The sequence below is a fragment of the Uloborus diversus genome, chromosome 9 (genome assembly GCF_026930045.1).
Source record: "Uloborus diversus isolate 005 chromosome 9, Udiv.v.3.1, whole genome shotgun sequence".
Classification (NCBI taxonomy): Eukaryota; Metazoa; Arthropoda; class Arachnida; order Araneae; family Uloboridae; genus Uloborus; species Uloborus diversus.
This window is the reverse complement of record NC_072739.1, coordinates 69,877,173-69,893,094: the sequence shown is the minus strand read 5'-3', so window position 1 is coordinate 69,893,094 and position 15,922 is coordinate 69,877,173. Positions and strand designations below refer to the sequence as shown.

General features: G+C 34.6%; 1 protein-coding gene across 1 annotated transcript; it reads right to left on the bottom strand.

Annotated features, from left to right (window-relative positions):
- Window positions 1-9,152: 9,152 nt before the first annotated feature.
- Window positions 9,153-11,810, bottom strand: LOC129229919 (tigger transposable element-derived protein 4-like). Its single transcript, XM_054864299.1, has 2 exons — window positions 9,687-11,810; window positions 9,153-9,600 (listed from the first exon to the last, which is right to left on the bottom strand). The coding sequence occupies exons 1-2, from the start codon at window positions 10,939-10,941 to the stop codon at window positions 9,356-9,358; spliced, it is 1,500 nt and encodes a 499-aa protein (XP_054720274.1). The 5' UTR covers window positions 10,942-11,810; the 3' UTR covers window positions 9,153-9,355.
- Window positions 11,811-15,922: the final 4,112 nt, after the last annotated feature.

Sequence of the window (15,922 nt, the reverse complement as noted above, 5' to 3'; positions counted from 1 at the left end):
TTTTAAAACCATCAAAACAATATTATTTGTTGATGAAACACGAATAGAATACCAAATTTTTTCTAGCTTACAGGCCATTCTCATTGCAATTATCTTTTTTTTTCCTGGTTCATGACACCTTTAACATTTCAACTGATTTCTTACCCATTCAAAGTACCGTAGCACAACAATTTTAGTTGGTAAAACATTGGTAGTACTTATATTTAGAGGTTGACCGACTATTGGTACATCCCCAGTGTTTCATGTATATTTAGAATTAGTTTTGTTGCTCATGGCAATAAATCGACAAATTTGCACACAATTTACCATTCACAAACCGAAACTCCAAAACCAGAACTGCATAAAAACATCAAAACGTAGCATATTTTTACAAGGTCATATGGGGGAAGCTACACGAACCTGAACCTGAAACCAGAGCCTGAGGTTTGCTATAGTTGTACAGTAGTAATCTCGCTACTTTAAACCGCTGTATTTCAATGTTTGTACTAATACACTGATAGAAATTATTCTGAAAGATGGGTAAATATCCCAAAAATGTGTGGCTGGCAAAAATGTAGTTTTCACAATGATTTGTGGGAACCTAAAAGTCGAATTTTATCAATAATGATTCTTTATTGATAGATTCCACCTTAAGTTGCCCATTTTTGCACTTGAGTAATTATTTTGCTTTACACATAATTTATACATTAAAAAGAAAAATCATCGTTTTAACTAAAAACTTGAAACTTCCAGTTCATTCCGGAAGACCTAAACATTTTTTTTTCCAAGTAAAATTTTTTTTTTTTGGTTAATTATGTGAAAATTGTCCCAACTTTTTTATCAACTTGGAATTTTGAATTTCCGAAAAAAAGCTTTCATGGTACACCTTACTGCGCATCTGCAGAGGTGCCTTTTAAACTTCACCCATCAATAGCTTGCTTGTTACAGGGTGCAGAGAAAGTTCCCACAATTTTATTAGATATTTCAATAGGCTGTAACTAACACATAATTCAACAAGTTAAAGCAATAAAAACTCTTTATTGAAACAATAATAATATTAAACAAAAAATTATAACAATTGTTCAAAATTGGCTCCTTGGGCTTCAATACATTTACGGAGCCGCAGTCTGAAATTGCTGGCGATGCTCCCGCACGCATCCACCGTTATCTCATTCCAGGCATTTTGCAGTGGTTGGACGACCACTCCGTGGATGTTCGGCAGTCCCTCCAGTTTCCTTGTAGCGTTTCATAGCGTCATAGACTGTTTCCATCCCCTTGTGTAATTTAACGAGAGTAACACGCACATTTACACGATTCATAGCTCGTTAATTCAATGAATTAACAAAGAACAAATGATTAAACTTCAAATACTTTGAAGGCCAATAAACAATATTTGCCAAATAAATCTCCAACATACGATTTTAACGGCAAAAAAAGTTTTAAACAAAATCGTGGGAACTTTCTCCGCACCCTGTAGACTATTCCAGAAGAGTATTAAGTAACAGTTCAACACCATTAAAAGTTTCAAAATCCTAATTTAATCTTACTAATATTATATATGCGAAAGTTTGTCTGTATGGATGTATGGATGTTGGTTACTCTTTCACACAAAAACTACTGAACGGATTTTGATGAAACTTTACAATAATATAGCTTATGCATCAGAATAACACATAGGGTAGTTTTCGTCCCGTTATGGGGGGCAAAACCCCGTTAGGGGGGCAATAAAACACAATTTTTGTATAAATTCTCTAATATTGGGATGAAAAAATACTTGCACGTATTTACATTATATGTCCATCGAAAGCTCTGATTTTTCTGCTGAAGATGGCACCTGTTCGAAATTTCTAAGTAGAAAAAAAAACGAGTTATGAGCTTTTTAGATCCATGTTCGAAGGCTTTCCTCAACTCAATACAGTATTTAGTGTATCATCTCAACTCCCTGTCGATAGCGACAATTGTTGTATTGTTGACTTTCTTTGCTTTTCGTGATTGTTCAAGGCTTTTCTCAAGTCAAATCTTGAAGTAAGATTTTTGCACAAAATTGGCAAATAATACATGATTTGACTGATGATTTTCCATTTAAACGGAGCTTTAATGTAATTAATGGTTTTTATTATTATTTATGCTGATTGAACACTTACTCATTATCCAAACAACCAGCAGATCGCCAAAATTTTTGCAGAAAGATTTCCGTAGCTGATGCATTTGGCAGTTTTTTCAACGTTGCTGTTTTTGAAGCCGAAGACTACGTCATAATGTTTCTCAGCTTTCACCATGTAAACAAAATATCGCCAATCAAAGAATTTTCAAAAGACTTTTTTTACTGTGTTAAATAATCCAGCAACTAAATTAGGCAAATCCATAAACAGCACAAAAACTTCCATTAATTTTCCTTTTTGCACAATTTCAAACAATCACCAAATTTTATTACTTATTTTGGTAACATTTCGGATGAAACTGTTTAGCGCCATTTTATGGTGACCAAAAATATCTTAGCATCTGGCGACGATATCTCTGTAACGAAAATTAATATATCGTTTTACAAAGTAAGGAAAGAATGGGGGAGCATCATCGAAGGTACCCCGAAACGACTTTCGCAAATTCGGTAAAATCGCACCAAGAGCCATAATGATTGAAATTTCCCGAAATAACTAAAGCAAGTATAAGGGGATTACGAGCGCAGCTACTTTTTTTAATCACTTCGTACTTCATTAGCCATACAGAGAAGGTTTTAGACTCCATGTTAAAAAAAAAGTATCAACAGATTAATCTTTTTAAATATGAGAAGATTAATTTCATGTTTTTTAAATTTGTATATGCTTAAATATAGTGCTTTCGTTTCTAAATCAATACTACTTTGTTCTTTATACTTATTGCTATTTTAGTGTAATGGGTAAGGAAGAAACTCGATTTTTAATCATGTCAAAAAGATGTGTTTTAAATTCTTTCACTTAAAGCAGAAAACAAAGGCAAGTAACGATTTTTTCTAATAATTATTACTGACCCAGGCAACGCCGGGTATTTTTGCTAGTGAGTAATATTTTCGTTCTTGTAAGTTTGCTAAAATTTATAAAATACAAAAGCATTTTTCTGATGCTCTTCTCTTAATAATGAGCAATACTTACAATCTTAGATATTCTCTTTACTAAAATTACTTTCTTTATGCTGCATTTCCACCATTTTTCGGTGATGCTCCACTATTTGAAAAGTTGACGCTGTTCTTAATCATTAGTAAGTTTCACTCTAAAATCACTTGCTAATTTAACTGCTTGCTCAGCATAATCATTTACTACCTTCAATGCAGACACTACTTCAGGTATGAACATCGGCTTGTAAAAAATTAGTACCCAGTTTAATTACAGTGAACAAAGTCAGAGTCTGTTGTTTAACAAAATCAGACACTGGTTTCTTCCGAAAAGATTCAATAGCTTTGGCTTCTAGGAATCTTTTCCAACTTTGTTCACTGTAATGCTTTGGCAGTCTTTTCCGAGGCACGAGATCTGAGAAAAAAACCAATCCAACTAAATTTCTCACTTAGGTACCAAATTTGTGTGTTAAGTTTTTTAAGTGCTATAAGAGCCACTTCACTATCAATTTCTTTATGTAGTTCTAGTATTTGTAAAAGTTGTAAGTTATATTTGGTGCATTGCAGCTATTGGGAACACTGAAACACATTTTTACGTAGATAGTTGTCATGAACAAACATATTCTGTTTAATGCTTGACTCTTATATAATGTTAGCTTGAATTCCTTGCGAAAGCACAAAATCTTCAAGCAGTAAATGCGATGTGCCATCTGTCTTGCCAGGTGATACCAGGGTTGGCCGGATTGGAACCATTGTTTTTTTTAATGCATTTAAAAAAACCCATTATTTAACCCATTTTTGGGTTTTTTAAAGTTTTACATAAAATAAATTAAATACTTTCACAACTTAAACTAATTATGTATTTAACTACAGACATTTAACCTTAAAGAAAGAGTTTTTCATCAAATTAAAATACATCAATGTACTTACTTTTTTAGAATAGAAAAAAAATATTTCAACGTTTTATAAACAAATCTTCTTTTTTTTTTTTTTTAAGGAACCCATTAAAAAAACCCATAACTTAATCCATTTTTGGGATTTTTAAAAAGTTTTGAGAAGTTTTTCTGACAATAAATTAAATACTTTCACCATTTAAACATTATTTATGTGTTCTTCTCAACAGACAATTAGCATTTTTCAAAAAATGAATATTAATAGCCGTTATAAATGCACTGTACTTTACTTTTACTCAAATTTGATTACAATGTACTTACTTTCTCGAGTCTTAATGGAAGAGAAAAAATATATTTCAAGCATTTATCGACAAATCTTGTCTTATTTTAAAAAGCAAGAACCCACAATTTGACCCACTTTTGAATTTTTAAAATTTTTTAGAAGTTTCATATAAATAAGTTAAATACTTTCACAATTTAAAACTGAAATGAAAAATGAAATATATCAATCAAATTAAAATATATTAATGTGCTTTCTTAAGGGAGTAGAAAAAAAATACTTCAAAGATTTATTCCCAGATCTTGCTTTTTACTATAACTGATCAAGAAATAATTCAAAATACCTTGACTAAGTCATGTGATTTTCTGAAGAGATGTAGATTATATAGGGAAAAATAAATTATCTTTTTTTTTTTTTTTTTTTTGACTTATCTCGGGCATGTTTAGCAATGCTAAACAACCCCCATGAATCCAAATATCTGCAAAAAATCCAAGAACAGCAATGGGTCACTAAGGACCTCGTCCTTCGTAAAACCCAAACAAGATAGAATGTGCTCAGGTGAAACCTCTCCAGCAGAGCACCAGTGACACTCCGGAAAAGTCTTGATATTCCCAGAGAATCTAAGAGCTTTTGTGTGGCCACTCAGGAATCTCGAATATGTTGTCTGGAGGAGTCTACCCTTGAGTCTAAAGGACTCACCAGGACATTTTGCAAAATACCAGGCGTGTCTGGGAGGTGTTTTAAATTGGCGATTGAGCTCCATTTTTGAAATTGTGGAGATCTCACTGAAAGTAAGATCTCCACAAGGGCTCACACCCTCCGCAGCAGCAGATCTAGCCAAAAAGTCAGCCCTTTCATTACCCTCAACTCCAACGTGGGAAGGGAATATAAATTATCTAATAAACTTCAGTGTAAATTATTTCTGCAAACCAAAGCATGTAACAAATTTTGAATAATGAACAGATATTTTTAGAAATTAACTGTATTTACAAACAGAGTAGGACAAACAAAATAAGATTGACAGCGTTTTTTATTATTTCACAAATACCTTTAACATTTCACTCTCTGTACAAAGAAATAAAAAAATAGGGAACATAAATTGCAAAACAATATCTTGATTAAGCTGGAATTGAGTAAAAATGGTTTTAGACGAACAACACAATACAATATAATAAAGTAAAATGTGAAAAAAAAAACCATAGTTATTAAAAAAGAACAATGGATTTTATCACTTGAGAAGTAATTTTGCTTAAACTTGGTAATGACAGAAATTACAAAAACTGACTTCACCATTCTTCAGTGTCATCATCTTTCGCTCTTTTTTTCAAAAAACGCTGAATTTTTACAAGTTTCCCAGCTTTTTCTACCCCAAAACGATTTCTAAGCTTGGTCCATATATTACCAAAAGTAGAAAAAACACGTTTAATTGAGGCAGAACTAGGTGAGCAACTTAGCAACTGCGCAAAAAAGACAAAATCCTGCAGGTAATTTTTCAAACTTGTTGGTATTTCTGTTCATCAAAATCCACCACTTAGAAGGCACTTCCCAATAAAGTTCAATTACATTGCTTGAAAACATACTTTCGGGAAATAGCAGGCTGTCTTTTACTTTGAAAGCAAAGAATGCAGGTAAATATTGTGGCTTCACAGCTTGCAACCACATTTGGGCCTTTTCTTCTTGTTCTTCTGACAATCGATTTCCAACACAGGAAGGATCCACCAAATTAGCGAGATAAAAAAATGTTTCAACAGCCTCATCCATCCTTTTTTCTATAGAATTTCTATATGGTAACAATTCTATATTTTTTGTTAAATCTATCCAAATTTCAACAGCCTTTGATAAATTTGTGGAATGTGACTGCAGTTTGTCCATTGCTGTTGACACTTCCTTCAACTGTTTTTTTAGAGACAAACTTTCTCTATGCAGTCCAGTATTGTTAAGGATTTTACTAATTCTTGAATCAAAATCATTTTTACTATTTCCACATATTTATGAAAATTCTTGACGAATGTTTTAATGCATTCTTCTTGTGAATTCCACCGGATTTCAGTGGGAATTTGCGGTTAACGATCCATGCGGAATATGATGGTTCCGAAAATACTTGTGGACTTCCATAATGTGATTGATAATAGTTTTAGTGTTACCTCTTTCTCTAAAAGATTTAAAAAGTGCGCTGAGCATTAGGGTGGTCACAAAGTACATGGGGAAAAACTTTTTTCAACTAATTTTTGCGGCACTCCCCTAAATTGTGCCAATAGACTAGAAAATGTCATTTGGAAAGTTTCAAGTCATTTCGATGATATTAACACGTGCCGCAAAGTGGCTAAAGTTACGAAAAATGGCAATTTTCAGCAAAAAATCGTAGTTTTTTTATCCGTAAAACCAAAACTATTCTTTCTAGAAACTTCGTTCTGGTCTCATATTTACAGCGAATTTTATTCTTTTTAAGTCTAATTTCATCTAAATTTTTGTAGAAATAGATTGAACATTATTCAGGATTTTTCAAGTAAGGTCGTAGCTAAATCCTCAAAAGTGCGTAAAAAGAACAAATCATAATATAAATTGTATTGCTTCTTTTAGTTAATGGTTGTAACCGCCTGACAATGTTAAGCTATCAGAGCAAAAACAGCAATATTATCAGAAATATATGCGGTGAAATTCCGTTACAACGAATACCGACACAACGAAATATCTGTTTCAACGGAAGAAATTTTCAGCTCCGATTTGATTTCCATTACGTTGCTTGAATTTCATTACTACTAAAACCTCGTTTCAGCGAAGAAAATTTCTGGTAATTTGAAGTTTGTTGTAACAGAATTTCACTGTACTATAGTTTTGTCTCTAAACCTCAAAGCTAAAACAAACAACTGCATGTAAAACTTATAAAATTAGCTGTATAGGCCATAATATACTTGACCTTCTCAGTAGCATTTGGACAACACCATTTCCCAAAATTCTGAACTCGAACAAAAATTCCACTGCGTAAAAACAATAAACCTGCGGATCAACCTGAGAGCTCCATCCGGCCCATCAATTTACAAAGACAACGCCTGACTGATGTACATTATGGAGTCGAACCATTTGCTAGTTTTAAATTAGAGTGGATTCAGGCGTAGCATATGCTCCATTGACAACCTACTGCTTTTAGAAACATCGATAGAGGACCATTTTTTAAAAGAAAACATCTTGTGAACGTGTACTTCTACATGGAAAAGGCATATATGACTGTACTTGGAGATATGGGATACTCAAATCCCTACATGAATATGGGTTCCGAAGTAATCTACACCTATACATCTCCAACTTTCTTCAACAACGAACTTTTTGTGTACTTGTTAAGTCTGTTCTTATCGGATACCTTCGTCCAAGAGGAAAGTGTACCCCAGGGAAGTGTGCTGAGCCTAACACTTGTTTTTAATAGCCATCAATAGCCAAAATTGAACAATTGCCTCCTGCTGTCAAAGGTACCATGTTCCTTTGTATCATATTTTTCGGAATTTAAATCAGAAATAGCGTAAACTTGTATACCTTTTTTCCCTTCTTTCCTTTTCTTACATTTCTCAATGTCGATTTTTATTTTACAATCACTCTAATGTCAGTTTACCCGTGCTTTTTTTTTTTCTTTTTATTCTGCATTGCAGACTACCGAAAACATTTTGCTGTTGGATCTGATGTTAAAGATTTAATAAATTCAAAGTCTTACAATGAAAGAATAAACAAATTTTAAGTTATATTACTCTCATATCAGGGCCTATTTATCGCACGGGCACCCGGGGCCTGTGTCCTGGGCATGAAATTTCAAGGGGCAGGAAAATTTTCCATAATGCTACCTGAATTTCTTTTAAAAAATCGTCCCAGCACTTATTGCTTCATTCTATTTGGTAGCAGTAGTTATTTTCCCCAGCTTATGAGATTTTCTGATTACTAATTCAATGAAAAGCAGCAATACTTCATATTATCATTTCACATTGGAACTCCTTTTTTCCCCCTTAGTCATGTAAAATTATTAAAATAAGAAAGCCGAAGTGGTGCAAAGTTAAATGAAAAATAATCAGAGAAATCATTTAGTTCATAAAATAATTTATGAAGTTCAAAAAAGAGCTCATACCATTACTCTGTTTCCGTTTTCTAAAATGTCGAATAGAAGAAAGCTTTTCCCATTTCTGGTTTCTGTCCATTGTCCTTCCAATTTAATGTCATACAATGTTTTGGGCAGTGGCGGCCTTACCGTAGCAAGCTTTTCATCAGGCAGGCATGATGCAACTTCTTCCGACACAGCAAAATTAGCCAATTCCCGTCTGAAAACATTAAAAGCGAGATATTATTAAATTACCATTCAGAACTTTTCAATTGAGGCAAGTTAGGCAATAGTTGATAGTTACGATTATGTACTAAATTCATTCAAAAATTCCCGCACATTGCATTCAAATTTGAATTAATCAACGGTTTAAATATATTGGGCTGAATCTCAGCGCTTTTAGGAAAAAGAAATGCTGATCATTAATGAACTATGTAAAAATGACTTTTTAATGAATCTGTTCCACAATACAACCTTTTCTGAAAACAAATTAAGAGCTAATATTCAATGAACTGGTTAATCTCATTGTGGCTTTCCACACTGAAAAAAAAAAAAAAAAAAAGATCATTTACAGCATTTGAAATTACTGCTGGTCTCAGAGATTAGTAAAACTGGTCTTGGATCACCATATAAAATAATAAGTGGTCCGCGGGCCACCGATTTTTTTTTGCACAATATAAAAATGTGGTTAGTTATTCAGCGTTTAATTTAACGAGGACCAGTGATAATGTCTGAGGACCAATATATATTCATGCTCACTGGTCCAAAGGACAAGTAAGATTTAACAGTACAGTAAACTCTCGTTAGTACGCCGTTGACGGGGATTCTGAAAAACGTCGTATTAAGCGGGACGACGTTATAAGCAGAACTCTTTAAAATGCCGTTTTGGAAGATAACAGGAAAAAAAAAACATACCTTACAAAAATCTGATGACTCGTTTTTAATCGCTGAAATAAAAATAACAGTCTAAAAGCAAAAGAAACGCGTATGCATTTTAACCTCTACAACTTTATTACATCTTAGTTACATCTATGCTATTATTTTTTTGTAAGAAAATTCTCCATAAGGAGTTGCTTTCCTCCATCATAAGAAGTTGGTTTCCTAAAATTTCTTATTATAAAACTTTCAATCCTGTTAAGTTCTCTCAGCATCGCTTCCGAGTTTTCGGTAGAAGAGAGCGCCTGCCGCAAAACGCTTACGGAATCGCAGGCGCTAATAAAAGAGGGAAGTTGGGGAGGTTCATCTTCTTCCTCTTCCTCATTATCAACCTCGAATTCTCCATCTTTAAATGAGAAAGTAAAATAAATACTAAACTGAAGTAAGGGTGAACTTTAAAAAGGAAAAAATTTAATAAGTTAACTTACTTACCTTTCGCCATGTCAATCATATCCTGAATTTCTAGAGTTTCCGTGATAGGCAAATCATCATCAACTGAACAATATCCAGGATACTGTTCCTCAAATTCGATGTCCAGAAAATCCGCAACATTCAGGTCATTTTCATTAGATTTGCTCTCAAAATGCGCTTTTCGAAAGCAATTTCTTATCACATCTGGCGCGATCTCATCCCACGCAGCCGAAACATAATGGATAGCATCCAACACATTTATTTTACAGGAAGAGTCCTCTCCTGATTCAATTTCACGTAAGTAACGCTGTACCAGCTTTTTACGGTATTTCTGCTTCAAAACTTTAATGACTCCTTGATCTAATGGCTGAAGCTTGCTGGTAGAGTTGGGGGGGAAATACTCGAGCTTGATGTTTTTGAGGGGGATTCCTTTGGGATGAGCGGGACAGTTGTCCACAAACAGAAGGACTTTCCTCTTTCCTTTACCGAATTTTCGGTCCAACTGTTGCACCCATTCAGTAAACAAACACCCAGTCATCCAGGCTCTATTCTGTGCTTTGTAGTTGCACGGGAAAGTTCGCACATTTTTAAAACACCGTGGTGACTTAGATTTTCCAATCACCATCAGCTTCAACTTGTCAGATCCAGTCCAATTAGAACATGCTAATACAGTCAGTCTGTCTTTACTTAGCTTACCTCCGTGGCACTTTTCATCTTTTAAAACTAAGGATTTGTCTGGCATTAATTTAAAAAATAATCCAAATTCATCAGCGTTATATACGTCCTCAGGTGCATAGTCTTTTAGTAGATTAGGGAGGAGATTTTCTATCCAGGGAGCAATGCTGTCGTCGTCTACGGCTTCGGCTTCACCACTAATTTGACGATATTTAATGCCATATCTTTTTCGAAATCGATCCAGCCAACCAGCTGATCCAGAGAAATCATTTATGCCCAAGCCTTTGGCTATTTCGTTGGCTTTTTCCGTCATAATGGGTCCATTGATCGGCAAGTTATTTCCTCGAGCTTGCTGGAACCATTGGTACAGCACTTCTTCTAAATCCTCATTTTTGCCTTTACGTACCCTCCGTCTTTTACTGATGCCTGAAAAGGCGCTGGATTCAATTTCTTCCCGTTTTTTTAATAAAGTTTTTAATGTAGATACAGGTATTCCTATTTCATTTGCAAATTGCTGCTTATTCGTAACTCCTTTTTTCTCATCATACTGCTGTATAATTTTTAATTTCTCATCGAAACTAAGAGCTTTTCTTTTAGCCATTTCTTAACGTGTGAACAAGTAACCGAATGGACCCTCACAGCACGTAGCGTAGATGGCGTAGTTATCGCTCTCTTGGCACCAATAAAAGCACCGCTCTTTTGGCGAATTCAAATTTCCTTACAACCCTTTGGAACCAGAATGGCTGATGCGCCAGCCTGTTTCCTGTCATGGAGCTAGAATCGAGGGGAGATGACGCGGCGGCGAAGATCAAACGAATCCGGGTTGCCTTTTCCTGCCATTCCTCGCTCTTTCGTATCGGCACAGGCAAATGGGGCGCGCAATGCTTTTCTACGAGAATTTGTCAAACTTTCCCAGCTTGTATTTTTTCTGAATTTCTTTTAATCTTTCAACTGATGTGAAAAATTATTTAACCATACTACTAGAAGGCCTCATTTAAAAATGGTCAACATTGGAGGCGATTTAAGATAAAATTGAGTATTTTCGCAGAGCATACTTACTTGATCTGAGAGCTCCCCATCAATGATTTTTTGACTTTTTACAAGGTGGACCTTTTCCTTAGGTGAGGGGGAGGGGGTGAGAAATTCTTGGAATTCCGAGATAACGAATGCGAACAGGGACAAAGAGGCGTACTTCACGGGTCGGAATAAAGTAGTCGAACTGGTTGCCTTCCGGTAACAGAACTCATGTTTTAACGCGAAGATACAAAAGTTTACTAGCGACGCAATATACGGACGCAATATACGGGATTTTTCCTGTGGGGACTCTAGAAAAACGTCGAAATAAGCGGGAAGTCGTTATAAGCGGGGGCGCTATAAGCGGATAGATTTTAATATTAAAAGCATATTGGTCCCAGGGACCGGAAAAAAACGTCGATATATGCGGGAAGTCGTTCTAAGCGGGGGCGTACTAACGAGAGTTTACTGTATTTTCTAACGCTATTTTAGTATTTTAATGTTATCAAAGGCTGCGAAAAATGATTAAAATATCTTCCAGTTGGAAACAGCTATTCCTAAGTTCAAAAATCTCTCTCTCATCCCCCCTTTTTAATTTTCATTTTTAAGGAAATATTTTTCAAAGTTGAAAAATTAATACTTTTATTTAAAACTAGTATACTGTTTTTCATCGAAAAATGTTGACTTAATAAATATATGGTTTTTTTGTTTTTATTTTGTGCAGTTTTAATTAAAAAATTTTATTTAAAATTTTATACATAAATTGAATTCATGTCGTGATTACAGACAATGCAAAGATAAGTTGTCACAATTAAATAGCGCTGCACTGCTTTCAATATGCTTTTGTGTTTTAAAATTGTACATATTTTTAGATATTTATTACATTATTAAATATAAAATTTACTTGAAAGACGTTAGAAAGAAAGAAACACTTACCTATATATTTGTGGCACTGGTAAAGTTGGTTCATCTATGCTCCTTTTCTTCAGCTGGTTATAAAAGACTTTTCTTGTTTTTTCATTTGTCTGTGGCTCATGGTTGTGGACATTTTTAATATTTTGTGCAGTTCCGTTCATTGTAATGATGCTTGCTTTGCAATTTAGTTTTGTACATTTCCAGAACAATTTTTGAGTTCCCTTCCGATTTATTCGGAACATAAAGTCGTCATAAATTAATATTTTTCCTCCCCTGATGGAATCAATAAAATGAATGCTCATTTTAATAATGAATAATTACTAGACGAAAAGACCGAAGAAAAAAATGGCTGAATCTCAGCTGCTAACACGTTTTACATTTAAGAGGAGATCGTAGGGAAAAATTAGAAATCCCTACCCAACCCCTTCTCTAAAACCGGAAATCGTCCCCTCCATGTGATTGACGTTAATCCTCTCCGGAGGGCGTGATCCACTCGTCAAAAATGCTCTCGTTATCAGCGTAGGCGAAAATCGGTAGACACCTGTTCGTTGATCATTTTCAGATCTCTTTCTCGGTATCGAATATGGTATCGGTATCGTTGAACGACAGCTTCAAATTGCTATCAAAAAAGTTTCACATTGGGCTGAGGAAAATGGTTTTTCCTTCAAAAGTTTCTGTATACATTTCTCCTTTAGAAAGGGTCATCACCCTGACCTAACTCTAAACACGAATAATCTTTCAATATGTGTTTAAGACCAGGGAAAGTTCCTTGATCTAACACTTGACAATAGAGTTAATTTTTTCCTCACGTACAAGAACTAAAAAAGAAATGAGTCTTAAAGTTAAGTATTCTCTGTAATTTGCAGGCAATGAGGCAGCGGATTTAGCTGCTAAAACTGCAAGTGTCCATGTCGATAATCTTGTACCTTTTGGTGACATTACGAATTCCGTTGTGGACTTCCTCAACAACTGTTGCCAGCGGAACTGGAATGGAGAAGCGCAAAACAAATTGCACTCCATCCAGCCTTCAATGAAAGGTTTCAAGTCTTCAATGATTACCAGAAGAGAATTAGTTATTACTAGAAATTCGCCCGTCAAGGTATGACGGGTGTAAATTGCTTCTACTCTTCTACATTTGAACGAAGCAATTGCCTGTTTGGTGATATTTTGATATTTGAAATTTTAACCCTAAACTCCAGTAGATAACGTTCATAGTTGACCACTTTTTTAATTCTTCATTCCCCTGAAATGACTGTTTTACCAGTAAAACAGCGAAGTTACGATAAAGCCTTTCCCTGCATGTTAAACATTACCAAAACATATTATCAAATTATCATGTCATGGCGTGAGTTTCATTGTTGAAACACGCGGGTTACTCGTTCATCGGCTATATTATTTATATGAGGATAGCCCGTCTTCGCATTGGTCACACAATATTTACTCACCAACATCTCTTTCGCCGCGCGAACCTGCTCCAATATGCAACACATGCAATGTCAATCAGTGTTGCATATCTTCTCTGATTGTCCAAAATCCAATCATGTTCGTTTCAAATTCTTTAATTATTTTCATCTATTTTTGAAAGAATTGTTAGGGACACGCCTCAACCGAAATTGTTCCCTTTCCACTTTATGTTTTTAATTTAGTGCTCTTCCTTATGTCCTTGTTTTTGTCAGGTCGTTGTTTTGTTTATATGTTTTACATTACTCAAAATTATGTCTCAGTTTTTCCTTTGGTTTTTATTTCAAAATTTAAAACTATATTATGTGTTTATTTCGGCAGTGCTTTTCAAAATTCGTGCCCGTTGCTCTTTAACCCTTTCATTCTTTTGGCACTTTTTCTACCAGACATTCGTTTGGCGCAGCCTGCTAAGGCTCATGCGCCAAAAAAAAAAAAAAAAAAAAAAAAAAAAAAAAAAAAAAAAAAAAAAAAAAAAAACTAAAGTATCTACAGGACTCGAGTACGCTCAAAAATTGATTAAGGATACCAAATTTATCGCTCCGCTGTTAAAAGTGCTCTCAAAATCCTCTATCCAATGCATAATCAGACCCTGCGTATCTGCACCGGGGCTTTCCGAACCTCACCTATCAATAGTCTATAAGTCACGAACCTTCTCTTCACAATAGACGAATTAATCTTTCACGAAATTTTTATTTCAAAATTAAATCCAATACTAATCATCTTTTACACCTCAATATGTTTCATCCTTCTAATACAAATTTATTTGTACGCCGTCCGTCGCTCGTACCAACTATAGGATTCGAATGCGACAGGCGACCTACCTTCAGCTTACAGACTTCGATGTTTTCGATCCAATAGAACTTACTAAACCATGGAATGAAGTTATCATTTCTATTCTCTATGTTCGAAAGTTTTCATCAAGTTTTCATTCGAAAGTCAAACATCACGGCTGATTCAATATACCAATAAATCTATTTTGAAGTAAAACACAAATACAGTCTGATCCCGATTTAACGAACGCAACAAATTCATAATTAGAAATTGTACACTTTTTATTCAGCATTTCACAACTTATTACACAATATATAAGTTGAAATTTTAAATTACTGAGTAATAGATGTTTGACATTTTCCTTGATACTTGACTCAAAATAGTTCTTTTTCGACTTTATGGAAAGAAGAAAATACTGTATCATATGCAGCCTGCTGCATGAGATATGTTTTTAGTTTCCAGGCCATGTAGAACATCTGAAAAAGTTACAGTTTTAATGGGAGTTTCACTATCGCTTTTCTGCACCAAAATCAATATTCTTCGGTTGCCCCCTCGCTCGTCAACAATTGCTGATTCCAAGAAAAGTCTTTTTCTATTTCGGACAATATGGATATAGCATTTGGAAAACAATCTAATATTTCCTAACTCAAATTAAAAATAAAGAAAAAATTTCAGCTGTTAAAATAATTCGTGGTTTATTATTCGGTAGGGGTTTTGACTTCATTTTAGTCGGGGGAAAGGAAAAATTCGTTAAATCGCGAAGTTCGTTAGATCAGGGACCGACTGTTTATACAATATAAAGAAATTTTTACCAACGGATCAAAAGCAAACGATCACGTCGGCTTCACTGCAATAATTAATGATCAAATTATTTCACAGCAATTAAAATTCATCATGTTCAGTTTTCACTTCCGAAATAAAAGCCATTTTTACAACTTTACAAAGGCCCAATCAGGTTGCAAAAAAGTGACTGAAATACACCGACTCAAAGAGTTAAGTGGATGCTATCATCCACTGCAACAACAATAGCCACCCTTTGATTATTCAATCTTATTTATTGTACAATCGTTTAAAAGAAAATACTAGCTTTGAAATTCTCTTTTGCTGGATCCTAGGACATGTCCGCATTGCATGCATAAAGGCTATGGATTCAACTGCCGAAACTACAAGTGTCCATGTCGATGACATTAAGAATTCAGTTTTGGACTGCCTCAACAACTATTGGCATTTAGATTAGAATGGAGAAACGCAAAATAACTTGCATTCCATCCGGCCCTTCAACTAAAGGTTTCAAGTCTTCAATGATCACCAGAAGAGAACAACTTATACTAGCCTATCTTCGCATTGGTCACACAAGATTTACACACCAACGTCTCTTTAGCCGCGAACCCGCTCCAATATGCTACACATGCAATGTCAAC

What these genes read in the sequence shown, in the direction of transcription:
- LOC129229919 (XM_054864299.1), bottom strand. Translation starts at nt 10,941, where the DNA reads ATGGCTAAAAGAAAAGCTCTTAGTTTCGATGAGAAATTAAAAATTATA. An exon ending in TATGATTGACATGGCGAAAG is followed by an intron (nt 9,601 to 9,686) that starts GTAAGTAAGTTA and finishes TCTCATTTAAAG; the next exon opens with ATGGAGAATTCGAGGTTGAT.